General features: G+C 45.1%; 1 protein-coding gene across 1 annotated transcript in view; it reads left to right on the top strand.

Annotated features, from left to right (window-relative positions):
• The window catches only part of grid2 (glutamate receptor, ionotropic, delta 2), an 858,176-nt gene that overhangs the window by 634,512 nt on the left and 195,784 nt on the right, over nucleotides 1-27,880 (top strand). The window contains exons 9-10 of the mRNA XM_078225205.1: nucleotides 19,816-19,917; nucleotides 27,457-27,654. Of these exons, the coding sequence (XP_078081331.1) occupies nucleotides 19,816-19,917; nucleotides 27,457-27,654 (300 nt within the window). The remainder of the gene's footprint in view (nucleotides 1-19,815; nucleotides 19,918-27,456; nucleotides 27,655-27,880) is intronic.

Below are 27,880 nucleotides of genomic sequence, written 5' to 3'. Positions count from 1 at the left end.
AATTCCAGCCTTGGGGGACTGTCTGTGCGGAGTTTGCACATTCTCCCCGTGTCTGCATGAGTTTCCTCCGGGTGCTCCGGTTTCGTCCCACACTCCAAAGAAGCGCAGGTTAGGTGGATTGACCATGCTAAATTGCCCCTTAGTGTCAGGGGGGCTAGCAGGGTAAATACGCGGGGTTACGGAAATAGGGCCTGGGTGGGATTGTTGATGGTGAGGGTTTGATGGGCCAAACGGCCTCCTTTTGCACTGTAGAGATTCTATGATTCTATTTACTTGGACCTTCCATTGATATGTCAGATAGAATCCCTACAGTGCAGAAGGAAGCCATTCGGCCTATCGAGTCTGCACCGATCACAATCCCACCCAGGCCCTATCCATATAACCCCACGTATTTACCTTCCTAGTCCCCCTGACACTAAGTGGCAATTTACCATGGCCAATCAACCTAACCTGCACATCTTTTGGACTGTGGGAGGAATCCGGAGCACCTGGCGGAAACCCACGCAGACACGGGGAGAATGTGCAGACAGTGACCCAAGCCGAGAATCAAACCCGGGTCCCTGGCGCTGTGAGGCAGCAGCGCTAACCACTGTGCCATCGTGGATGCCCGTTGTATTTCCCTTTGTCAGTATTAGGGGCTTAGTGATAAGATAAATGTGCATAGGCTGCGCTCAACAAAAATGAGAAAACCGTTATTGGCAGGAACAAGTGTCCATTTGTAGATCCACCATCATGCCCACTCTGAGGTCCCAGTTTCAGTCTGTTGCTGTGGCGAGGTGCCAGGTATATGGGGCCTACTCCTCATTGGGAGGAAGAACAGAAGGGGATGAGCCAACCTGGGGAGTTCACCTACAAGACCTGACATCTGGTTCACTGGCAGAGGTCCGGGAACCAATTGCCAGCTTGCTGTCTCAGTGGTAGATTATACCTGGCATGAGAAAGCTGCAGAGATAGGACAAGGAAGGAAATAGCTCAATTAGGAAAAGGCAATGTTGTCACGGCGCATACTTGGTTTTAATGCCACCTTCCGTGTTCATAATATTTTTTAAACGCTTGTATTTATATCAGGATACGTTTTGCCAGACTCTGTTCATTTGACAGGAACACCAAAAGGAGAATTGGGCATAGATACTGATGGTGTTTAAATCACGTACTTCAGGATTTTCTGTCATCCATAACAATTCCACAGATTATCGTGAGCTCTCTGAATTGAAATTGTTCTCCTTTGGGCCCAATTCTTCAATCCATGCTCCATTTGAGAGAGCTTTACAAGATTGATGGTATTTTGTATCCTATTGCAGCTCTCTGAGGTGTCCCATGCGCCTCATGTGATATTGAAATGCACGAATTGCTGTTTTGTAGAACCATTTTTGCACACAACAATATACCATGACCAAAGTTCAGCTTTGGCGTCAGTTAGACAGGGTGGTGAAGAAGGCGTTTGGCACACTTGCCTTCATCAGTCAGAGCATTGAGTACAAGAGTTGGGACATTATGTTACAACTGCACAAAACATTGGTAAGGCCATGTTTGGAGTACTGCGTACAATTCCGGTCGCCCCGTTATAGGAAGGGTGTTGTTAAACTGGAAAGGATGTAAAAAAGATTTACAAGGATGTTACTGGGGCTGGAAGGTTTGAATCATAAGGAGAGACTGGATAGGCTGGGACTTTTTCCCCTGGAGGATGAGGGGCAACCTTATAGAGGTTTATAAAATCATGAGGGACATAGATAAGGTGAATAGCCAAGGTCTTTTCCCCAGGGTAGGGGAGTCCAAAACTAGAGGGCATAGGTTTAAGGTAAGAGGGGAAAGATTTAAAAGGGACCTGAGGGGCAACTTTTTCACACAGAGGGTAGTGCGTGAATGGAATGAGCTGCCAGAGGAGGTGGTAGACATGGATAGGAAAGGGATATAGGCCAAACGCAGGCAAATGGGACTAGTTCAGTTTAGGAAATCTGGTCGGCATGGATGAGTTGGGCCGAAGGGCCTGTTTCTGTGCTGTATATCTCTATGACTCTAAAACGCCATCTAATATGCCCAGAACTCCACATGTTCTTCAATGGATTGTGCACAAGAACATTTTTGTTCACTTAAATGGATGGTTGCCAATCAGCCAGGGTTAGCTTTGGATCTCCAGGAAATGAAGCCCAATCTCCACTGAGTCATAGAATCCTACAGTGCAGAAGGAGGCCATTCGGCTCATCGAGCCTGCACCAACCACAATCCCACCAATCCCTTTCCCTGTAACCCCACGCATTTACCCGAGCTAGTCCCCTGACACTAAGGGACAATTTAGCACAGCCAATCAACCTAACTTGCACATTTTCGGAGCACCCAAAGGAAACCCACACAGAAACGGGGAGAACATGCAAATTCCACACAGACAGTGACTGAAGCCGGAATCGAACCCGGGTCCCTGGCGCTGTGAGGCAGCAGTGCTAACCCTGAAGAAAAGTATTTTGCACATTAAAAAGCTTAGGATTGATTGAAAAAGTTATTTCTCTTTGCCAGATATAAAAAAGTATTGAAAATGGCGGAAAGAAAGGCTGTTCTGACTGACAGGGAAGCATCATTGGATTTAGTTTTCCAATTAGTCTAGGGAAGCAGGACATCAGAAGAATGGATGTGTTGGCCAATGAATGGCGAGAATGTGGTGGGATTGGGGGGGGAGCATGGTGATGATACCTCCAGGAATACATTTAATCACAGTTGGTGACCCTACCTAGACAGGCAGACAGGCCTTTGATCGATGTGTAGTCTCATTTCAAAGGATCACCACACTGCAGCAGCCCACACTCTACTTCACTGGAGGGTCTGCCAAGGTTTGCTCAACTCCCAGAATAGGCTTTGAACCCGTAACGTCCTGACATTAGCGGCAAAGGCATTTACCAAGCTGGAAGTGCTTGAGGAAGCAAGTGTGTGCCATATTGGGTGATGAATGCAAATAGTATGCTGTAAAGATTTGAAAGGCAGGTGAGCAAATAAAGTCAGAAAAGTGGCGAGAGTGCTTCCACATAATCAGTCTGGCTTATTTTTAATGATATGGCTGCGGGCATTTATTTAGTGAAAGCGCTTACAGCTCCTTGAGTGCGTCGTCCATGGAAAAATTCCTTACGTAGGGAAGGGTGATACAGAATCCTGACAGTGCTATCCAGTCCATCGAGTATGCACCGACTCTCTGAAAGAGCAGCCCACCCTATCCTCATAATCCCACTCATTAACCAAGGCTAATCCACCTAACCTGCACAAATTTGGAGCGTGGGAGGGAACCAGAGCACCCAGAGGAAACTGTCGTAAGTCCTCGGAGGTAGAAGCCCCTTCACCAAAATCCCTTTATTTACAAGTCTGACAGCAGTATACAGAGCGCTTTCAGTGAGCAGTCTCCACTAGGAGTCCCAGAGGAACTGACACGCCTGGTTAAGTACAAAGCAAGAGGCTCCCTGATTGGCTCATCAATTTGGCCCTCAATCAGGGAGTTCCTATTCTGACAAGCCCACCTCAATTGCCTGATTAAAGTCATTACAGAAACCCACGCAGACACGGGAGAACGCGCAAACTCCACACGGACAGTGACCCAAGGCCGGAATTGAACCCGGATCCCTGGCGCTATGAGGTGCTAAGCACTGTGCCACCGTGCCGCCCCATCGATACGATGCAGCTAACGGACAAGATTAATCTTATCTATCTGAGAATATGGCAGGGACTATTTCAAACAGGTTGCCGATTCATGCTGTTTCCTGTTGCCAGCAGCTCACACTCTAGTGTCTGTTTAGGCCTCCCAGTTCATGTCCAAACACACACATCTACAGATGGGGAAACTTTGCTTTCTCAGAATCCTTGGCAGGATTGAGCTTCGGCAAGGATTCGGAGCTCAGCTGGAGTTCGCACAGTAAATGTCAGAATTTGGCGCTCAATTTCCTGCACTTCTCTCTCAGATATACATGACTGACATTCTCCTTGTGTTCACCAGTATTTAATAATCTCCGTAATAAAGAAGGTTGAACAGAATCTGTAGAACATGACTTAATGTTCTGTGTGCGGGCGACCATGCATCCTCTTCCCATTCTGCTCTTTGTTTAAGGATCATAGAATCCCTACAGTGCAGAAGGAGGCCATTCGGCCCATCGAGTCTGCACTTACGACAATCCCACCCAGGCCCTATTCCTGTAACCACACATATTTACCCTGCTAATCCCCCTGACACTAAGGGGCAATTTAGCATGGCCAATCACCCTAACCCACACATCTTTGAACTGTGGGAGGAAACCGGAGCACCCAGAGAAAACCAGCACAGACACGGGGAGAACGTGCAACTCCACACAGACAGTGACCCGAGGTCGGAATTGAGCCCAGGCCCCTGGCACTGTGAGGCAGCAGTGCTAACCACTGTGCCACCATGCCGCCCCATGGCTAGTTGCTTTGTACAACAGGAGGAGGCCATTCAGCCCCTCAAGCCTGCTCTGTCATTCAGTTAGATTAAGGCTGATTTTTCCGTCAAGTCCATTTACCTGCCTTTAATCCAAATCCCTTGATGCCCTTAATGAACAACAACTTACTTATCACAGTTTCAAAATTTCCAATTGATCACCAGTCTCGAAAGCTTTTGGGAGCTTGAAACTCCCGGGCTGGAAGTCACCGGCCATTCATGCCACTGGGATTCTCCAGTCCCACCGGCAGCATACCCTCCACCCGTGGGTTTCCCACTGGCATGGGGTGAATTCAATGGGAATTCCCATTGACAGCGGCAGGGCCAGAGAATCCCGCCGCTACCAAATAAGACACCATCTCCTGCCAATAGAAGGCACGCGGTTGGGAAGCTGGAAAATCTCGGCCCAAGTTTCCATGAGCTTTTGTGTGAAGATGTGTTCCCCAACATATTCCCTGGCTTTGATTTTTGGAGTCATGCCCCCATTGTTGTGGACTCCCCCGCCTGGGGAAATGCTTTCCCTTTAGCTACCCTCTCAACTCTTTTTATCACCTTAAACAACTCAATGGTATCATCCCTTAATCTTCAACACATCAAGGGGAAATGTCAGCTTCATCTATGCAACCAAGCCTCAAGGTTTAACCCTTTTAGTTTGCTCATGATTCTCCCAGTCAGTTGGCGCCTTGGCTACGTCAGTGCTGTCAAGCGAGCAATGCAAGACCCCAGGTCTGTCAGGCAAAAACCTATTTGGTTCACTAATGCCCCTTTAGGCATTTAATGCCCCTAAGGAAATTTTACCTGGCCTGGCCCACATGTGATTCCAGACCCACTGCAATGTGGTTGACTCTCAAATTCCCTTGGGGATGGGCAATAAATGCTTTCCTAGCGACGCCCACATCCCATGAACAAATAAATAAGAAAAATGTTGCAGAAGGGCAGATTTTGCGACAACCCAAATTTTGCCTACAAGCCAATGAAGACTCAATCTTTAGTTTTCCAGTCGGTCCCAAATTCCAAACACAATGCTTCACATAAGAGGTGGAGGTAGTCCTTTGGTTACAGTACATTAGCTATGACTTCCTGACGTCACTGTAGTCAACCATATATTTTGAAAGAAAACTTGCATTTACATAGCATCTTTCACAACCGCTGGACATCCCACAGCACTTTACAGCTGATTGAAGTAGAGGCACTCTTGTAATTTAGGAAACTCAGCCACCATTTTGTGCACAGCAAGCTCCCACAAATAGCACAGTGATGGTGACCAGATAATCAGTTCTGGTACATATTGATTGGGATTAAATATGGGTCAGAATACTGAGGGCAAGGTCACTGTTCTTCTTTGAGATAAAGTTTACTTATTAGTGTCACAAGTAGGCTGACATTAACATTGCAGTGAAGTTACTGTGAAAATCCCCTGGTCGCCACACTCCGGCGCCTGTTCAGGTACACTGAGGGAGAATTTAGCATAGCCAATGTGCCTAACCAGCACGTCTTTTGGACTGTGGGAGGAAACCAGAGCACCCGGAAGAAACCCTCGCAGACACGGAGAGAATGTGTAGACTCTGCACAGACAGTGACCCAAGCCGGGAATCGGACCCGGGTCCCTGGCGCTGTGAGGCAGCAGCGCTAACCACGGTGCCACCGTGTCATCCATAATGCCACACGATCTTTTGCAGCTACTGGAGAGGACAGACTGCAGTTTAATATCTCACGCAAAAGATGGCAAAGTCAACAGTGCAGCACTCCATTCTCACTGAAACTTGATTTTTGATAAAGTTTATTTATTAGTCCCAAGTAGGCTTACATTAACACTGCAATGAAGTTACTGTGAAAATCCCCTGGTCGCCACATTCTGGCACCTGTTCAGGTCCACTGAGAGAGAATTTAGCATGTTGAACTGACTAACTATCTAACACCTAACTAGCATGTCTTTCGGACTGTGGGAGGAAACCAGAGCACCCAGAGAGGAAACCCATGCAAACACGGGAAGAATGTGCCGACTCAGCACAGACAGTGACCCAAGCCGGGAATCGAATCTGGGTCCCTGGCGCTGTGAGGCAGCAGTGCTAACCATTGTGCTACCGTGCTGCCAGATAGTATATGGCATAAAGCCAGTTGAAAGCAAGATCACCAAACAATGTGCATACAGAAATGAGTTCACACTCTTACTAAACAGCAGTTTGCATCATTCCATTGTGAACATGCATAATCCGTGTACGATCTATCGCTGCATGAAACGTGGCTCTGATTTCCAGGATTCAAGTCATCACCTTCCAATAATTTGTTGCCTCCTTGGAGAACTTTATTGTAGTCTAGTTATTTCCCCTTAATTAGTATGCATACAGAGCTTCATAGTCATGTCTGTATGAACTGTAATTATCCAGGGAGTTTATTTGTTTGAGTCACATTGAACATATCGCGACTCAGCACTGTGCCCAGGATTGGGAGGCAAATAGTCTTGTGTAGGATGATAATGTAGGAGTAGCATCGATGATAAAAGTATCATTTGAAAGTAACAGTTCAGTGCAGCTATTTAACGAGCAATGATTGAATTTTGTTTGAAACGCAGGCAACCCACACACATCCTTGATCTCTACTGTTTAACTTTCTATTCAGACATGGTCTGACAGCTCTGCCTGTTCCTGACGGGCTTTAACTACATTTTGACATTGGTGTACATGCATTCAAAGCAACTATATCCTTCCTTGTTGTCCAATTTGCCTCCAATCACAAGTCTGATATTCAAAGGAAGTTGAAGAGACCATCTGAACCAGGTGTACAAGATTATGACAAAGAAGAAGCTGTTCCTATCAGTTGATGTTTCAAGGACTGGAGGGCTCAGGTTTAAGGACGCAGGAAATAAGAGGAAGACTTTTTCTTTTACACAACATGTGTTAATGAGCTGGAACTCACTACCTGCAAGAGTGGTGGAAGCGGAGACAATCAATGATTTCCAAAAGAAATTGGATCAGGACTCTAGGGAAATAAACTTGCAGGGCTCCAGTAATGGAATGGGAGAGTGGGACTGACTGGATTGCTCAGGTCCCTACCCTGGTAGGGACTTATGCATTTCCACATTAAACATTGCTGGCACATTGAGAGTCAGTGGCATAATGGAAGCTCTGAGGGTTCAGCAGACTGGTGTCTGATTTAAAAAGCGTACGGATTACCTGTGTCCCTTTAGCACTGTAAACCCCTCAATGCAGAAGTAAGCGCAGGACGTATTTAATATGAAGGTGAATGGGCGAGTCGAATGGGCTTTAAGCATAAATCATTTTGGCGAGGGATATTTGGTGGGGCATGAGGAGACCACACCATAGTCAAAATAGCCTTGAGTTACCGTTCAGTGATACAAGTCAAGTTGCACAACACCATGCAGCAAATATAATTAATTTTTAGTGTTTATTCTCCCTATCACAATCATTAATATTCTTCCTTTCGGCGGCATGGTAGCACAGTGGTCAGCACTGCTGCATCACAGTGCCAGGGACCCAGGTTCGATTCCCGGCCTCAGGTCACTGTCTGTGTGGAGTTTGCACGTTCTCCCCGTGTCTGCCTGGGTTTCCTCCGGGTGCTCCGGTTTCCTCCCACACTGCAAAGATGTGTGGATTAGGTGTATTGACCATGCTAAAAATGCCCCTCAGTGTCAGGGGGCCTAGCTAGGGTAAATGTATGGGGATAGGGCCTGGATGGGATTGTGGTCAGTGCAGACTCGATGGGCCGAATGGCCTTCTTCTGCACTGTAGGGATTCTATAATAAGCTGTGTTTTTGCTCCATTTTAGTCAATATTCAACATGTACTGACGTTGCGGTTAGAAGACATTGTCCTTACGTTAAATTAATTATTTTAATTTCTCACTGCGATTGACTTTAGATCATATTGACAAATCATAGCGTTATTCCAAACCAATTGCTAACAATGCTTTTAAACTGAGAAAGCTGAACTATAGATTAAGATGCGCATCCTTTGATCTGTTACCACCACCAGAAGTTCTCCTGGTGTATACAGTTTGCGGGTCAGTCTATTTCTAATGCTCTCTCTTCAGACCTGTCATCTTGAGCCCTCAAGACCATGACCTTCAGTTTATCCAAAACACTGGCACACAAGTCCCATCACTCACTCTGCCCGCTGACTTACACTGGCATCCCATGCAAGAATTAAGTTCTTGCCCTCATGGTCTAATCCCCCGAGAGCCTATCCTGTCCCTATCTCTATGACCACCTCCAGTTCTATAAGCCTCTGGGCGCGTTGCAGACTTTCAATGATGGACTCTTCTGCCAACCTGATTTCCTTACTTGTCCCACAATCTATGGCCGCGACTTTAGCTGCCTACAGACCACAAGCTTCAGTTTCCCTTTTCTAAATTTCAGCCTGTCAATATCGCTTTTCTCCATTAAGGCACTCCTTAGAAACTAACTTCATGGCTAATATTTTGGTCATTTGTCCTATTGTACCTTCTTATATGCTTGGTGTTATTTTTTTTCTGAAGTGGCTCCTGGGTGGCACAGTGGGTTAGCACTGCTGCCTCACAGCGCCAGGGACCTTGGGTTCAATTCCAAGTTTGGGTCACTGTCTGCGCAGAGTCAGCACGTTCCCCCTGTGTCTGCGTGGGTTTCCTCCGGGTGCTCCGGTTTCCTCCCACAGTCCGAAAGACATGCTGGTTAGGTGCATTGGCTGTGCTAAATTCTCCCTCAGTGTAACCGAACAGGCATTGGAGTGTGGCGACTAGGGGATTTTCACAGTAACTTCATTGGTGTAAGCCCACTTGTGACACTAATAAATAAACTTAAACTAAACTGAAGCACATGTGGAACTTATCACATAAAAGGCGCTACACCAATGCAAGTTATTATTGTTTTTGTTTAGCCAGGAGGAACAACACATGTGGCAAAGTGGTAGGTTAAAAAAGTAGGTTAAGGAAGAAAAACAGTTGAATAATTGCATGTGAGGTTTATCCCGCCTTTTCAGTCTTTAATGTTTAGAGTTATAAAAAGTTATAAGTACATTTGGTGAGTCTTACTTCTTCATTATCGTGTAATCTCTTGGCTCTGCCAATGCTATAGACCTCCCAGCAGTACCTGGCTGGAGGGTGTCACAAGCAAATGCTATTAGTGAGAATGTCATATGTGTCTAACCACGTGTAATCCCAGAATTAGATGCCCCGTAGGTTTAGTTGATAAATGCACCATCTGGTATGTTACCAATCTGTGCACAGTAGGAAGAGATCGAGTTCCATCTCCAGACCGTCTTGAGTTAGTTCGCCTCAACTTTCAGAAGGGATTTGGATAAGCACTTGAAGTTGGAAACTTTCCTCTGGGGGAGAGCGAGGGAGTGGGACTTTCCTTTGTTCTTTCGTGGGATGTGGGTGTCATCAACAAGGCCAGCATTTGTTGCCCATCCCTATTTGCCCTTGAATTGAGTGGCTTGCTGGGTCATTTCAAAGGGCAGTTGCTGTGGACCTAGGGACACATGTAGGCTAGACTGGGTAAGGACAGCAGATTTTTAAAATTCATTCGTGGGACATGGGCGTCGCTGGCTGGCCAACATTTATTGCCCATCCCTAATTGTCCTTGACAAGGTGGTGGTGAGCTGCTTTCTTGAAACTTTGCTGCCCATGTGCTGTGGGTTGATGCACAATACCGTTAGGGAGAGAATTCCAGGATTTTGACCCAGCGACTGAGAAGGAAGGGTGATATATTTCCAACTCAGGATGGTGAATGGTTTGGAAGGGAACTTGCAGTTGGTGGTGTTCCCATGTATCTGCTGCCCTTGTCCTCCCAGATGGAAGTGGTGATAGATTTGGATTTCCTGCTCTGAAGAGCCAGATGAAATTTTATGACAATTCATAGAATCATAGAATCCAACAGTGCAGAAGGAGGCCATTCGGCCCATCAAGCCTGCACCGACCACAATCTCACACAGGCCCTATGCCCATAACTGCGTTCATTTACCCTAGCTAGTCCCCCTGACAATAAGGGGCAATTTAGCATGGCCAATCCACCTAACCCGCACATCTTTGGACTATGGGAGGAAACCGGAGCACCCGGAGGAAACCCACGCAGACATGGGGAGAACATGCAAATTCCGCACAGACAGTGACCCAAGCTGGGAATCAAACCCGAATCCGTGGCACTGTGGGGCAGCAGTGCTATCCACTGTGCCACTGTGTCATGGTCATCATTACGGGGAATGCTTTATATTCCAGATTCATGAAATGATTTTACATTTCACCAGTTGCCATGGTGAGATTTGAACCCACTGTCCCCCACAGCATTAACCTGGTCCTCAGGCTTACTGATCCAGTGGCATTACCACTCAACCACCATCGCTTGTATCACAGTTTGGTATGGCTCCTGCTCTGCCCAAGACCGCAAGGAATTACAAAAGGTCGTGAATGTAGCCCAATCCATCACGCAAACCAGACTCCCATCCTTTGACTCCGTCTACACTTCCCACTGCCTTGGCAAAGCAGCCAGCATAATTAAGAATCCCACACACCCTGGACATTCCCTCTTCCATCTTCTTCCATCGGGAAAAAGATACAAAAGCCTGAGGTCACGTACCAACCGACTCAAGAACAGCTTCTTCCCTGCTTCTGTCAGACCTTTGAGTGGACTTACCTTACATTAAGTCATTAAGTTGACCTTTCTCTACACCCTACCTATGACTGTAACACTACATTCTGCATTCTTTCATTTCCTTCCCTATGAATGGTATGCTTTGTCTGTATAGGGTGCAAGAAACAATACTTTTCACTGTATGTTAATACATGTGACAATAATAAATCAAATCAAATCTCTCCCAATTGGATAGCTCTTTCAAAGAGATAATGCAGGTGTAATGGGCTAAATGGTCACTATCTGCGATGTGTTATTCCAATTCTCTGATTCAGTCAGAGCAGCAGTTGAGATGCTGCTGTGGGTTCTCCATCCTGCAGATTTCTTCTTCCGAATGCTATATTGCTGGAGAGCCGAAGAGAATGAGGATATTGCCCACCATGGCTGTGTTTTAGACTTAAGATTCATTCACAACTAAATAACTCTGGATCAAATTGTTTCAGATTATTGTAGAGGGATGTGAACAATGCTTCAATAACAGATTGACTAAGATAAAGTGTTAGACATAGTCCAACATCAGGTGCAAGGGGAGGCGACGGCCTCATGATATTTTCACAATATTATTGTGATAATACCATTAGGCCATCGAATAACCTGCCAGTGCTCACAATCTATTATCACAATCACAATGAGCGGTCACCAGTGAAACGCCTCCAGCCATAGACTCATCTCAGCATTAGCCCCGTCACAGGGCTATAAAATGAGGGAAGGACAACTGAAACAAAATATGAATCAGTTCTCCCTTTGAGGCCTGATCAACATTCAGAAGCATTTCATGGCTGCTTTGATTTTTTTTCAATACATTGCTCTTGTATCATTTACTGTCAAGTTTGCAAATTTAATAATAGTATAACCATAGAATCATAGAATTCTTACAGTGCAGAAGTGGCCATTCGGACCATCAAGTCTGCACCAACTCTCTAGACAGAATATCTTACCCAGGCCCTTTCCCCCGCCTTATACCTGTAACCTCACACATTTACCATGGCTAATCCATCTAACCTTGGGACACTAAGGGGCAATTTAGCATGGCCAATCCGCCTAACTTGACATCTTTGGACTGCGGGAGAAAACCAGAGCATCCGGAGGAAACCCACGCAGACAAGGGGAGAACGTACAAACTCTACACAGACAGTCACCCAAGGCCTGCCTTTTCTTTCCATTGCCCCATTACATCGGGCATCACTAACTGAGGGCATCCCAAAGCACTTTGTCGATACAGTTCTTTTGAAGTGCAGTTTCTGTAGTAATGTAGGAAACATGGCAGCCAAATTCTACACAGAAAACTCTCAAACAGCAATGAGACAAGTGGTCAGATAATCTTCTGATGTGATCAATGTTGAGGGATAAATATTGGCCAGTGCACCAGGAAGAAACTTTGTCCTTTGAAATCGACTTCAGGAAGCATAGTGGAGAAAATGCCCTTGTCTACATCAATGGGGGCAAAGTAGAAATGGTCAAGAGCTTCATGTTTTTAGGCATCCAGATCACCAACAACCTGTCTGGTCCCTCCATGTAGACCCTTGTTTCCTTCACTATGTAGGGCATGCTTTATCTGTATAGCCACGATGTGGAGATGCCGGCATTGGACTGGAGTTGACTCAGTAAGAAACCTCACAACACCAGGTTAAAGTCCAACAGGTTTATTTGGTAGGACAAGCTTTCGGAGAGCTGCCCCTTTTGGAGTGCTCACCTGACGAAGGGCAACGCTCCGAAAGCTCGTGCTACCAAATAAACTTATTGGACTTTAACCTAGTGTTGTGAGACTTCTTACTTTGACTGTAAAGCATGCAAGAAACAATACTTTTCACTGTATACTAATATATGTGACAATAATAAATCAAATCAAATCAAATTAAATTAAAATAATGCTAGGGGATCTTTTAACACCTGCTTGAGAGGGGAGACATGCCCTTGGTTCAATGTCTCATTCAGAAGAAATACCACTAACAGTGCAGCATTCCCTCAGTAGTACAATGGGAGTATCAACCTGGATCATGCACTGAATGCTTTAAAGTGAAATTTGAACTGATCACCTTTGACTTGTTGCCAAGCTATTTATCGAGCCACCGCTGACATTGCTTATTGAAGGAAGCCGTTGCCTTTTCCGTTCTTAAAGTTACAAAGCCAATGCTCAGAGTGGAACGGGCAAGCCTTTAATCCATCACCTTGCTTGCTCCAAAAACCATTCAAATTCAAATTGAATCCAATTCATGATCCCCACACAGTCCGAGCTGGCAAGGAAAATTATTTTTTTTATTAATTCGTGGGACATGGGCATCACTGGCTGGCCATCATTTATTGCCCATCTGTAGTTGCCTGAGGGCAGTTCAGAGTCAAACACATTGCTGTGGCTCTGGAGTCACATGTAGGCCAGACCAGGTAAGGATGGCAGATTTCCTTCCCGAAAGGGAACATGATGGGATTTTCCAACAATCATTTCATGGTCATCAGTAGATCCTTAGTTCCAGATATTTTTTATTGAATTCAAATTCTATTATTAGCTGTGGTGGGATTCGAACCCAGGTGCCCAGAACATTAGCTGAGTTTCTGGATTAATAGTATTGTGATAATACCATTAGGCCATCGCCTCTCCTTGCACCTAATGTTAAACTATGTCTAACACTTTATCTTATTGAAGCATTGTTCACATACACTTTCAATAGTCTGAAACAATCTGATCCAGAGTTATTAGTTGTGAATGAATCTTAAACCGAAAACACTTCTGGCAAAGGTACTGCTTTGATCTTTTTAATTTCATAACAATACAAATGTTACAAGGTACTTAAAAGTTTCCCCTGCAGTTGTCAGAAAAGTGATATCAGGAAAAGTTGTTTCAAATTAAGAAACCTTTACACAAGTTCAGCATTACAAATGAGATAGATCTGCGACTTGGCACTTAAGTCTGATAGAAGATTTAGCAGCTCATTACATGGAGCTTTGTGATAAAGCAATCCTTTGATCAATCACAGTATCCAGCCATGTCATTAAACTCTCTCTCCCCGTCAGTGTGAGCTGAAAACCTAGAGAAAATAAAACTGTCATGTATGTCAGGGTGTAGCCCCTTTAAGGGAATGGATCATGTGACTTTGGGTGTGGCGTGAGCTGTTGGGATCCGCCCAGTGGGCAGTCAATGTTTGAAGTGTGGAGCAAGTAGACAGAATAAAAAGTAAAGTTTATTTATTAGTCACAAGTAGGCTTACATTCACACTGCGATGAAGTTACTGTGAAATTCCCCTCGTTGCCACACTCTGGTGCCTGTTCGGGTACACTGAGGGAGAATTTAGCATAGCCAATTTAGACTGTGGGAGGAAACCAGAGCACCCGGAGACACAGGGAGAATGTGCAAACGCCACACAGACAATGACCCAAGCCAGGAATCGAACCCGGGTCCCTGGCGCTGTAAGGCAGCAGTCCACTATGCCACCCAGCTGCCCGTGTTCCCTGACATCTGGCTTTGGAGTAGTTATTGAGTTATTGAGCAGTATTTATTGAGCAATAACTATTGAGGAGATGTCTCAGTACAACAGGACTTAATGAAAACCCTCTCCAACACATGTTGTTCCTCAATGAAACTCCATCAAAATAATAAGATGAGGTGCGGGTGGGCAACAGATTAGTGTGTGGTGCTGAAACATCCATGAACTTGGTTTCACGCAGCAACCCAGGCATTTGCTGCAGATGCTACATGAATCCCTGGGCCATCAGGTTTTGGTAGAATAAACATGGAAGGAGTGTTTCCATGTGCGAGAAAGACAACAACTGGAGGCCATCAACATGAGGTGGACACCAAGAAGTCAATTGGGAATTCAGAAGGAGCATTTTCATGCCAAGTTTGATGGGAATGTGGAACACACTACCATTGTCTCGGAAAAGCAGACAACATAATTAAGGATCCCATGCACCCCTGACATTCTCTCTTCCACCACCTTCCATCGGGAAATAGATACAAAAGTCTGAGCTCACATATCAACCGACTCAAGAACAGCTTCTTCCCTGCTGCCACCAGACTTTCGAATGGACCTACCTTGCCGTAAGTTGATCTTTCTCTACACCCTAGCTATGACTGTCAGGCAGCGGCCGAATAGGAAGCAAGATGTGCGTATTGAAGGGAACCGGGGAGGTGACCGGCACCATCCAGTTCAAGCAAGCTGTTGATGGACCTGTAACTCTGAAAGGAAGCATCACTGGATTGACTCCTGGAAAGCATGGATTCCACGTTCATGCTTTTGGAAATGATACAAGTGGCTGCAACATTACATTCTGTACTTTCTCCTTTTCTTCTCGATGAACGGTATGCTTTGTCTGTATAGCGCACAAGAGACTTTTCACTGTATGTTAGTACGTGTGACAAATCAAATCAAATCAAAAAGACAGTGTTGAGGTGAATAACATAGACATATTAAGGGTATAGATAATCAATGAATGAGAAAGGGAATAGGGGAGTTATACTGATAGAATTAAATTAGGGAGGGCAGGAAGAGACTCATGTGTTATGTGAACAAGTTGGGTTGAATGGCAATTTTTCCCATGCTGTTTATCTGATGTAATTTTATGTAATTGAAATCTGAATCCAGTTCCAAATGAAGAAAAGTCCATTGATGAAGGGGCTGAAATTCAGGGGGAATATTGATATTTTGGGGACTGATGGTGCAGCACGTCACTGCTCCCATGCCTCCATCACCTTGGAATCCTCCACCTTGCAATGTTCAAGCCCTGGCTTCATTTAAATCTGAAAAGCAAGAACCAGGGTGCCTGACAGCGAAACTGGGCTAGGGTAGCAACTAGCAAGGTTACGTTGCACTGGGGATAGGGAAAAGGATGGTTGGGTGCCTTTATGAAACATGGAGTCCAGATTCTTTTACATCTGAACATATTGTTGCGAAGTTGGATAGAGTCATTGTCAATTGGGAGGTAGGAAGTTAGAATTTGGTGTTTGTAAGAATGGTAAAATTGTAAATTGCTCAGGGTGGAGGGGGGGGGGGGGGAGCATTGTATGGTCCCTTCAAAAGGTGGTGTATTTTCTGTGGTTAGAGAGTTAAAGGAAAATGCAAGTACACAGAGAGCCCAAACTGAAACATTTGTTTCAAAAGGCCAAACAGCCGTTTTTACCAAGACAACAGGCTTTTGAATTTAGCTAATCAGTTGCAATCAGGCACTTAGATACCAAAAACCTATTAAGTTTAAGTCTGATGGTTTTGACAACCTAGGACCAATCCTATTATGGGAAATATTGATATGTCATCACGGGTATAAAAGCAAGGGGCAGTGGGACAAAGAGAGTTGAGCAACTGCCACCTGCCAGAGCTAACAGCTCACAACTCTCAGCTCTCAACTTTCTCTCGAGAGAGATAGAATCGCTGGCTCGCATAGCCTCATCTATGAGAGAGCACCATCTAGATAGCTAAGGTACCAAAGACGAAAGAAGTTCCATACAGATGAATCAACAGGGGAGGCCCAGAACATTCCGATGGACACAAAACCTGGTTGTAATTTACAGTGACTAAATTCCATTATGTTAATGAGTGGGAATTGTATTTATTTGAACAGCATACCATTAGAATCTTGTTTTATTCGGGAATAGTTAATAATTAGAAGGGATTCACCCTGTTTGTTAATAGCTTAGTTAATTTGCTCATTGTTAGTTAGATAAATAAATTGTTAGGTGTTGATTTTAGGGAAAGTGTCAGGGATTTATTTTTATTTAACCACTAGAAGTTGCTGAAGAGCAGCTCACACCACTTCACACACACCTTTAACAGATTATAGGGTGAGGTACTCCTCTTTGGCTGTTTCGGTGTTAGTTCTCTGAGGGGGAATCAATCTCTGCTTTATAACAACATGAACATCCAACGTAGGAGCAGGAGTAGGCCATTCAGCCTCTTGAGCCTGCTCCACCATTCAATAAGATCGTGGCTGATCTAACTGTGGCTCTAACTCCACATTCCAACAACCCCCAATAACCTTTGACCCTCTTGTTGTTCAAGAATCTATCCAACTCAGCCTTGAGAATATTCCACTGCTCTCTGGGGAAGAGAATTCCAAAGACTCACGACCCTCAGGAAGAAAGAAATTCTCCTTAGCTCCATCTTAAATGGAAGACCTCTTATTTTTAAACTGTACCCCCTAGTTCAAGTCTCTCCAACAAGGGGAAACATCCTCTTAGCATTCACCTTGTCAAGTCCCCGCAGGATCTTAAATGTTTAATTGATAAAGGGTGCTTAAATAATTGGACAGTTTTTTGGCCAGGCCTCTTCAGTTCCATTGGACTTAGGTCTACCTAGAGCACTCACAATTTGAATTTCTGTTCAAATTGTGAACAGAAATGTTCACAATTTGAACATTTCACATCTGAAATGGCAACCTGCAATCTATTTTCATCAGAGCACTGCGATTCTCACATTGGAAGGTGAACTGGAAACATACAGGCACTTTGGTAATAGCAGTAGCCCCCTTCAAAATGGAGGAAGCCACCTCACTGGCGGTGAGCTCCCAATGCCATTATGATGCCACTAACACTCCATCAAGCGAAAGCAGTGGAAATGGACCTCATTAATCATAAACTGCCAACCTTATTTCAAACAAATGTCACAACTGAAAGAAGAATCCTCCTTCAAGCAACATTCCCTCGGAGGCCATTGACAACCATGGACTTTCATTGGATTGGTCCATTGTTACGATTGGCAATGTACTGCAGTGGCTTACCGTTGCATTCTGCAGGGTATGGCTGACCAGGAAAGCCTTCCGCTCTTTGCCACCTGGCATATTGGAAGGATTTACAGTGCCTTTTCCAGGGGCATTGATTCCTGAAACGGGGCTTGAACACAGTTAATGATCCAGAGTTTATGCTACCACTGCACCGCAAGACCTCCCAAAAAAAATCATTAAAATAATCCGGACACGTGTGGTGAATGTCACAAAGGGTGCATTTGACAAACTAAGTGACCTGTTCCACTTCCAATATCTGAGTATCTGCGAGGCAATATTTCTGTACGTTTTCCTTTGGTATTCTGCCAGTTACAGGAATAGGAGATTGAAGGGATGGAGAGATTCAGTAATGAGGAGCGATTGTATAAATTGGGCATGTTTTCAATGGAAAGGAGAAGATTGAGAGGTGACATGATTGCTGTTCGGTAGGATTGTAAAGATACTAAATAATGTGGGCCATGATGAGTCACTTCACCTTGTCCAGAACAGTTCAACCAGAGGATAAAATGAATCTGGGGAAAGTGAGCAAATGACCAATTCATGGAACAAGCTCCCCAGGGAGATGTGGAAAGAATACTGATTAAATCAAGAGGCAAACTAAATCGATTTCATCCCGGAAAGAGCATATTGTGATGAGCTACATGAGTAATTTGAAACGTGGCATGTGATGAATGTGACATGGCCTGGGAGGAAACGTGACCTTGGAAATATGGGTCACAAAGATCTTCATCGCTGCAGGTTTCTTCACCTCATGTCTGGGTCTGTTGTAGACTCATAGGTTGATTGATTGCAATGAATAGTCAACAACTCCATCATCATTGTGTGAGTGACTATGATGGTCGAAGACAAACTGGACCATTTCACATCAAGCAACTTATTCAGCAATAACGAGGGAGGCAGTGGCATAGCGGCATTGTCATTACACTCGTACTCCAGAAACCCAGGGGTATGCTCTGGGAACCTGTGTTCAAATCACACCATGGCAGATGGTAAAATTTTAATTTATTACAAATGTGGGCTTAAAAGTCTAATGATGACCATGGAACTATTGCCGATTGTCATAGAACCCCATCTGGTTCACTAATTACTTTAGGAAAGGAAATCTGCCGTCCTTGCCTGGTCTGGCCAACATGTGACTCCAGAGCCACAGCAATGTGGTTGACTCTTAAATGCCCTCTGGAGGTGAAAGGCAATTTGGAATGGGCAACGAATGCTGGCCCAGTGATGCCCACATCCCATAATTTTCTTTATATTCCAAAGAAACTTAGGACTTGTAAGTACATATGTTATGTGAATTGACCATGCTAAATTGCCCCTTAGCGTCCAAAGACATGTAGGTTAGGTGGATTAGAACCTAGAACATAGAACAATACAGCACAGGAACAGGCCCTTCAGCCCACAATGTTGTGTTGAACGTGATGCCAAATTAAACTAATCCCTTCTGCCTGCCCTTGGTTCATATCCCTCTATTCCTTGCACATTCATGTGCTTATCTAAAAGTCCCTTAAATGCCCCTATCGTATCTGCCTGCACCATCACCCTTGGCAGCGTGTTCCAGACAGATTTGCCACGGTAAATGCACGGGGTTATGGGGATTGGGCGATGGGGAAGGTCTGGGTCGGGTGCTCTTTTGGAGAGTCGATGCAGAGTCAATGGGCCAGATGGCCTCTTTCTGCACTGTACGGATTCTATAGTTGCGGTGAACCACTGTTACTACATGTATGTGCCTGGACACACCTGGCCCGAGACTCCTCCCTTTCCACCTGAGACCCCTCCCTTTCTACCCAGAGTGGGGTACAAAGGTGATGGTCCCTCCTCCTTGCCTCAGTCTAGACCAGGTCAGCTACAAGGGTGTGCTCCTGTTCTCTGTGAATAAAAGCCTATTAGTTTTCCCTCACTCTCAGAAGTCTTCGCGTCGTAATTGATAGTGCATCAATAGTCCTGTGTGTGAATGTCTGTATGGCTGTGTAAGGGGTGATACAGAGAGATTCAATATGTATTACAGGGGCAGTGTTCTGATTGAATAACCTCATAATAACCTGACCTTTCACCCCTCACAGCTTGCTACCTGGAACCCCGACTCTGGGTTAAATGGATCTCTAACTGATAAAAAACTGGAAAACAACATGCGTGGAGTGATGCTGCGGGTTGTAACACTGCCGGTAAGGGCATATTTTTTTGTTCCTCTGCCTCATTTGTTTCCAAAAGTGCTGCTTTATTACACTAATGGCTTATTGGCTGGTTAAGAAAAGACTGATCACAGTGTGACAAGTTTAATTCGGATCTCCCTCTACCGATGGTCAATTAATTTGGGAGTTTTTAAGGAGTCACAATGATTAATCATCTGGATTCTCTCTTTTTGATATTTGTAAATCAGGCCTTGTTCGTCCTGTTACCCAACATGGTGGAGTTAACCATTTCGTAAATTATATTCCTCTTCTCTGTTATAATGAGAGACAGAATGCGTATATCTCATTTAGAATTTGAGTTGCAGCCCATTGTTTTTAGGTCAGATTCTAGGGGTGAAATTTTCCAGGCCGCAGAGAGCGAGAGGGGTGGGAAAGTCCCAGAAAATGGCTTCAGAGCCAGAGATCCTGATGTGATCCCACACTCTGCTGGCTTTCCCCAGAGCAGGATCGAAGGAGAGTGAGGAATTCCTTTGGATCAGTTGGGTAAGTAACTAAGAAGCCAGTAATGAGCTACTTTAACACCAAACCCAGAATGGTCAGTTACTTACCAGGGTTACCAAGCTGAGTGCATGGCAGGAACAACTTCATCAGTGAAACTGACAAGCTGGGAAGGCTTTGATCAATTATACTGAAGAGCTCCAGCCATGGTCAGGTGATAAACTGCTGTTCAAAGCACTTCTCTCAGAGAGAGTAGCTTTCACTACTTGACAGGTGATTTCCAACATCTTGTAATTTTAAGTGCACCTTCCCACTGGCAGCCTTCAGCATGGGAGCATGTCCTGCTCTACTTTCCATCTCTGCTGAGGGTCAGGCGCAGAGGCCACAATAGAGTTCCTTCCCTAAAGAACATTAATGAACCAGATGGGTCTTTATGACAATCGACAATGGTTTCATGGTCATCATTAGAACTTTAATTCAGCATAAAGCGTGGAATTTTCACGTCCTGCCCACCACGGGAATCATTGAGGGCAGGACACGGACCATGCGAAGGTTTGTTGACCTCAGATGGGATTTTCCGACCTTGGGAGCGCGTGCAGCCGGAAAAATCCCGCCCAAAGACTTTTAATTCCAGATAATTCCAGCCTACTCCTATTCCTAATACTTATGACCTTATCATGACCTCAGTCTAGAGATATCCAATTGGAGCTGGGACTGTGAGAAGGCACTATGAAGATGGACATGCTGGGGACCAATGGTAGGATCCTGATAAGACCATAAGTCCATAAGACCATAAGACATAGGAGCAGAATTAGACCATTAGGCCCATCGAGTCTGCTCCATCATTCAATCATGGCTGATATTTTTCACATCCCCATTCTCCTGCCTTTTCCCCATAACCCCTGATCCCCTTATTAATCAAGAACCTATCTATCTCTGTCTCAAAGACACTCAATGACCTGGCGTCCGCAGCCCACAGATTCACCACTCTGTGGCTGAAGAAATTCCTCCTCATGTCTGTTTTAAAGGATCGTCCCTTTAGTCTGAGTTTGTGCCCTCTGGTTCTAGTTTTTCCTACTAGTGGAAACATCCTCCCCACATCCATTCTATCCAGGCCTCGCAGTATCCTGTAAGTTGCAATAAGATCCCCCCTCATCCTTCTAAACTCCAACGAATTCAGACCCAGAGTCCTCAACCGTTCCTCATATGACAAGCTCTTCATTCCAGGTATCATTCTTGTGAAGCTCCTCTGGACCTTATCCAAAGCCAGCGCATCCTTCCTTAGATATGGGGCCCGATGGAGTGGTCAGGGCAGGAGGCCATGTAATGAAACCTCCAGTAATACAGTCAAGCAGAGTCCGCATTCCCATTAGAAACACAAGGAAGGAAGGCTTGCTGTGTCTGCTATATGCAGCAAAAGGAAAGTACAAGGAGCTTTTTTATAAATTCCACTTGTAGCTGTTGTTCGGTGGAGTGTTTTGCACTTAACCACCTCGAACTGAAATTGCTTTCTGAGCATAAATTGCTTTGTTTCAATAAGGTTTCTCTGTCTATCAAAGAAATGGCTGGTCCATTTAGACTTATTAATCATCTTTTTTTGTGTAAGTGCCTGAGTTCAGTATGGAAAGTGCTGATGGAACAAGGCGATGTGTGTCTGTCTATCACAGGACATGTTGGTACACTTTCCACCTGGCACAGAAACTACTGACTCAATTCAATAACCTGACAGCCATAATAAGTGTGGCACAGGAAATAATTTTGCAGCAAAGCATTGCTCCAACAAGGTCCCTGGGGATGATATCCCCTCACACTATTGCGGTGAAATGAGAAACTAGTCTTTATGTTTGGTGATTTCTTGATACTTGCTCCAAAAACCAATTCAATTTCAAATTGAATCCAATTCATAATCCCCACACAATCCCAGCTAGCAAGAAAAGGCATTTATTTTTAAATGCATTCATTCGTGGGACATGGGCGTCGCTGACTGGGCCAGCATTTATTGCCCATCCCTAGTCAGAGTGACACGGTGGCACAGTGGTTAGCACTGCTCCCTTGTAGCGCCAGGGACTTGGACTCGATTCCCGGCTTGGGTCACTGTCTGCGTGGTGTTTGCACGTTCTCCCCGTGTCTGTGTCGGTTTCCTCCGGTTTCCTCCCACAGTCTGAGAGGTGTGCGGATTAGGTGGATTGGCCTTGCTAAATTGCCCTTTCGTGTCAGGAGGACTAGTTATGGTAAATGCAAGGGGTTATGGGGATAGGGCCTGGGTAGGATTGTTGTCGGTGTAGATTTGATGGGCCGAATGACCTCCTTCTGCACTGTAGGATTCTATGATTTACAATTCTAGTTACCCAAGGGCAGTTGACAGTCAACCACATTGCTGTGGCTCTGGAGACCAGGTAAGGATGACAGATTTCTTTCCCTAGAGGACATTAGTGAACCAGATGGGTTTTTACGATAATGGTTTCATGGTCAGCAGTAGATTCTTAATTACAGGAGGAAGTTCAATGCGGAGAAGTGTGAGGTGATTCGTTTCGGCAGGAAGAATGAGGGGACACAGTATAAACGAAAGGGAGAAACTCTAAAAGAGGTGCAGGAACAAAGGGACCTCAATGTATATGTATATAAATCATTGAAGATGGCAGGGCATGTTGAGAGGGCAGTTAATAAAGCATATTGGATCTTAGGTATTAGCAATAGTGGTATTGAGTACAAGAGTACTCCACTATTTAGGGTGGCACAGTGGTTAGCACTGCTGCCTCACAGCGCCAGAGGTCCAGGTTCAATTCCTGGGTTGGGTCACTGTCTGTGTGGGGTTTGACTGGCCATGCAAAATTGCCCCTTAGTGGGAGGAAACGGAGCACCCGGAGGAAACTCACACAGACACAGGGAGAACGTGCAAACTCCACACAGTGACCCGAGACCAGAATTGAACATGGGTCCCTGGAGCTGTGAGACAGCTGTGCTAACCACTGTGCCACCGTGCCACCCCGGCTATGGCTATTATGGCTATAGTATAACCGACCCGAGCTTAATGCTCACAATCGGAGCATGAAATTGAAAGACTTACACTCCACATCATTAGCTTACCTCACTCTCAATACTCACAAAGGAAGAAACCGACATTAAGAGGTGAATTTCCACTTGTGGTCAATATCGTTGCGGGTTTATCGAGGTCAGGAATCAGTGCTAAGGATGGCAAATCAATCCCCTGCAATGAACATGGGTTATCAGTCTTCAAAACCAGTTTCATCTGTCAGAAACGTGTCCGTGAAGCAGATAAGCTTATTTAGTGGGATGCATACACTTAACCTGAGAACATGGTCATTATTCACTGAGGCGCACTGTGAGCATGTTGTCAATTATTTGAGCTCAGAGCACTAACTCCAGCAAGAGGTTTGCAGTGTGCGATTGTGTTATCTGTAACTTCATTTCTTCCTTTTATAATGGGATGCTGCCCATTTCAATTAAAGATTGCCAAAGTGTTTATACTAAGGTCGGCATGGCCTGGTTACATTTACTGTTTCAGAAATTATACACCCGCGTTATAGTCACTGGGTGTTATAACTCTGTCATCACTTTCCTTTGCTGCTCCTGGCATTGTCTGGAGGGGTGTCTGCTCTCTGGGGGTGTGAAAGGTTTGGGTGGGAGGGCTCGCTGGAATAGGATTGACCACTCGACTTGCCACCATTTACCAACATCTCTAAGGTGGCTTCATAGAATTTGGGTGCCCTCTCTGCACTTAATCCAACCCTGTTGGGTTTATTCACAAGAGGGTAAGACTGAACCAGCTGGGGCTCTTTTCTCCAGGGAAATCTGAGGATTGGCCTATTTGAGATCTTTAAAATTATGGAGCAGTTTGATAGGGTAGCCACAGAGAAGATGTGCCCACTTATAAGGAAGTCCAGAGCAAGGGGCCATAAATATAAGATAGTCACCAATAAATCCACTCCCCTCCGCCCCCCCTACCCACCAACAGGTTGGAACTGAGGTTAAAGAGAAAATGCTGGAAAATCTCAGCAGGTCTGGCAGCATCTCTAAGGAGAGAAAAGAGCTGAGTCCAGATGACCCTTTGTAAAGACAAAGGGTCATCTGGACTTGAAACGTCAGCTCTTTTCTCTCCTTAGAGATGCCGCCAGACCTGCTGAAATTTTCCAGAATTTTCTCTTTCGGTTTCAGATTCCAGCATCCGCAGTAATTTGCTTTTATTTATATGGAACTGAGGTTACCCTATCTAGGAGTGAGGGACAGTTTGGAGTTGAGGTTATCCTATCTGGGAGCGAGGGACAGGTTTCTGTCATATGCTCCTGATTGGGCAGCAGTGGAGAGTGAGATGTCGTGATCTAAACCGTTCTCTTGCTTATCGGGTCAGCGGAGAATGAGAGCAGCCATTCGGAAGAAAAAAATGGGAGGTCATGGTCAGAGGAAAACTAAATAAACTGGAGGGAGTTGAGTGAGTTTTCCAGAGCAGCTATTAATAATCAATCAAACTAGACTAACGATGGTCAAACTAGTGATCCTCCAGCACACTGACAGTTTGAAAATTCACAGTTGGTCCGTGGAGACTGATTGGGCTAAATGCAATCTGAAACACTTGCCAGCATCAATTGGCAGCGAGACAACTGTAGCATTTAATAAGTTTATTCATTCCCTAAGGAAGAGTTGTTGATGGCAGTGTGACAAATGTGTCACGGCACAAGTAAGCTAAAGTATTCCGAGAACCCTTAGCAAAGTATCACGAAAGTGATTATGGAGATCCCCGCAATAAAGTCTCTCTGTTGCATGGAGTGTTCAAACTTCTGCCTTCATGAGCCTCCCTCATGGAGCCTCCACCCATGCACGAGGTTAATTTTCTGCATTGCAATGGGGGCATTGGGAAATTTTGCAAGGTGACACTGCACCCTGGTCATCTAAATAGGCCTGATTGTCAACAGTGTGAACTAGCAGAGGTTGCCCCAGCAAAGCTCCCATTAATTCCCCAATGTCTTAAGTTGATAACACCAACATATCTTCAGGAGCTGATTTAAGATCGGTCCACCGACTAGAATGCAACGGTTAAGAAAAAAACTACCCTCCCTAAATCTCTCACCCTACAAAAGCCAAATAAAGACAAACCAATGAATAAGGAAAGGTTGGAAGCAAAAATGAATCCTAATTGCCTTGGCTTCATGCACTGGACGTTAACATGTCAATGGCTAAAAACGGTGGAGACACCATGGGCATGATTATCCAAAAAAAAACTAACTGCCCAACGGGTGGAAAAATGAATGTTTTTCCCACCCATTTTTTGGGTGAGCTGAGTGAAATGAGTTTACAGCACTCCGTGAATCATTGAGGTTGTCAGGGGATTTACACCAGTGGGGGTGCGGTGGGCCCAAACCGGCCAAAGAGCTGGCATCGGACTGCTGAGGGCGCCATTGCGCACGTGCCGATTTCCCAGGCTGGCTGAATACATGGAAATCTGTATTTCCATTTTGTAATCAGCCTCACGCTGAACCCCAGCTTACCATGTCCACCGAATGCCGGTCGCGATTCCCGTTTTTGATCCCCCGCTAACATTTCCCGGCCCGTTGTGCTACCAGAGCAGCAGAGCGGGCTGGGAAAATCGCGCTCCATAATCCTATCAATACTTCAAACCACAGCAGTTCTAAAAGAAGACCCACCCTCACCACCTAAAGGGCAACTAAAGATGGGCAGTAAATGCCAAATCTGCCAGCAAAGTTCATATCCCGAGGATAAGTAAAAATGTTAGAAATTAGTTCAGAATCAAAATACTGTGGATGCTGGAAATCTGAAATAAAAATTGCTGGGAATACTCAACAGGTCAGGCAGTGAAAAGGATTAACATTTCAAATCGACGATCTTTCATCAGAACATGGGGTTGGCTCCATGGATACTGGCTGCTAACAGTGGCTTATGCTCAAGGTCCATGTTCATGTGTAAGACCAGGCGATGATAGTATTGTCAAGCTTTCTACAATGAGAGGCACCCCTGTCAAACCAAGATCTGTCTTCACTTTCACCTAAGGTGTACACACACACTTTCCACCAGTGATCACTGAGTGGTGATGGTATGTGGGCAATCCTGCTTGATCTTTCATGCCATCCTTGGAGGACTAAGCCCAATGAGAGTGGCACAGTGACACAGTGGTTAGCACTGCTGCCTCACAGTGCCAGCCACCCGGGTTCAATTCCAGCCTCGGGTGACTGTCTGAGTGGAGTCTGCACGTTCTCCCTGTGTCTGTGTAGGTTTCCTCCGGATGCTCTGGTTTCTCATTCAGTCCAAAGATGTGCAGGTTCGATTGATTGGCCATGATAAATTGCCCCTTAGTGTCAGCAGGATTAGGATTGTAAATATGAGGGGTCACGGGGAGGGGATCTGGATGGGATTGTTGTCGGTGAAGGCTTGATGGACCAAATGGCCTCTTTCTGCACTGTAGATTCTATGAGAGATGGAACTGAGCTTAAAGCAGGAACCAAACTTGTGCTATTTCTGGAAGGGAAGACCTAGAGACTTGAGTAAGAAATCCCAGTGCCGGATTGAGGGAGTGATGATTTTCTTTATTAGGAATTATGGTGTTCAGTTTTTGATCTTTTACTTTTAGGATCAGTAGCTATGGATTCTGTTGTATTGCTAACTTATTGTGATCTCATTACTATTAGTTCATTCAGTATTATCATGCAGTTGATTACCAGAACATTTCCAAGACTATCAATGCAATAGGATAGATTCACTGATTGTCTGATCCTCGTGGACAACCTTACTCAGAGGTTTATTAAGTTGGGACTACACTGTGGTAGCCCTCTCGCTGTGGTAGTCCTCTCAAACAGAGTTTCCCACAGGGAGCACCTGGCAAGTAACTGCATCACTATATCACAATGACTAGATGTGCTTCGCAAGGCTGGTGATTCAACACTCCCAACAGGAGTGGCATTTAAAGGGAATGTATTAGAGGCAGACAACTCCTCATTACTCACAGCAGAAATAATCCTCAGAATTCTTCAAACCTCGTGAGTCAGAATTGTTCCAAATGTCACTGACAAATGCCTGGCCCTGCCAAAATCTCTTCTCTTCCAGGAGGAACCTTTTGTTATGGTGTCTGAAAACGTCCTCGGAAGAACAAAGAAATACTATGGATTCTCAATCGATGTCCTGGATGCCTTGTCGAATTATCTGGGCTTCAAATATGAAATCTATGTGGCTCCTGATCACAAGTTTGGAAGTCAGCAACCTGATGGAAACTGGAATGGACTGATTGGAGAACTCGCCTTCAAGGTCTGTCTCTTGTGTTGTCCCAGAGTCTTGTTTGTGCTTCTTTTTATTATTGCAACTTGCAGTCCAGAAAATATGCAAACCTTCCATTTGACAAGGTAGCACAGTACCATTGGGTTAGGCCACTCACATTTCACAGTTGCCTGTCATTACCAATGGAATGGTAATGACCGATGGAATGGTAGTGACAAGCAACTTTCATTACCCACATTCTCTTTCTACACCTTAC

Source organism: Mustelus asterias, chromosome 1, assembly GCF_964213995.1.
Source record: "Mustelus asterias chromosome 1, sMusAst1.hap1.1, whole genome shotgun sequence".
Classification (NCBI taxonomy): domain Eukaryota; kingdom Metazoa; phylum Chordata; class Chondrichthyes; order Carcharhiniformes; family Triakidae; genus Mustelus; species Mustelus asterias.
The sequence above is the reverse complement of the archived record's forward strand: the minus strand, read 5'-3'. Positions and strand labels throughout refer to the sequence as shown.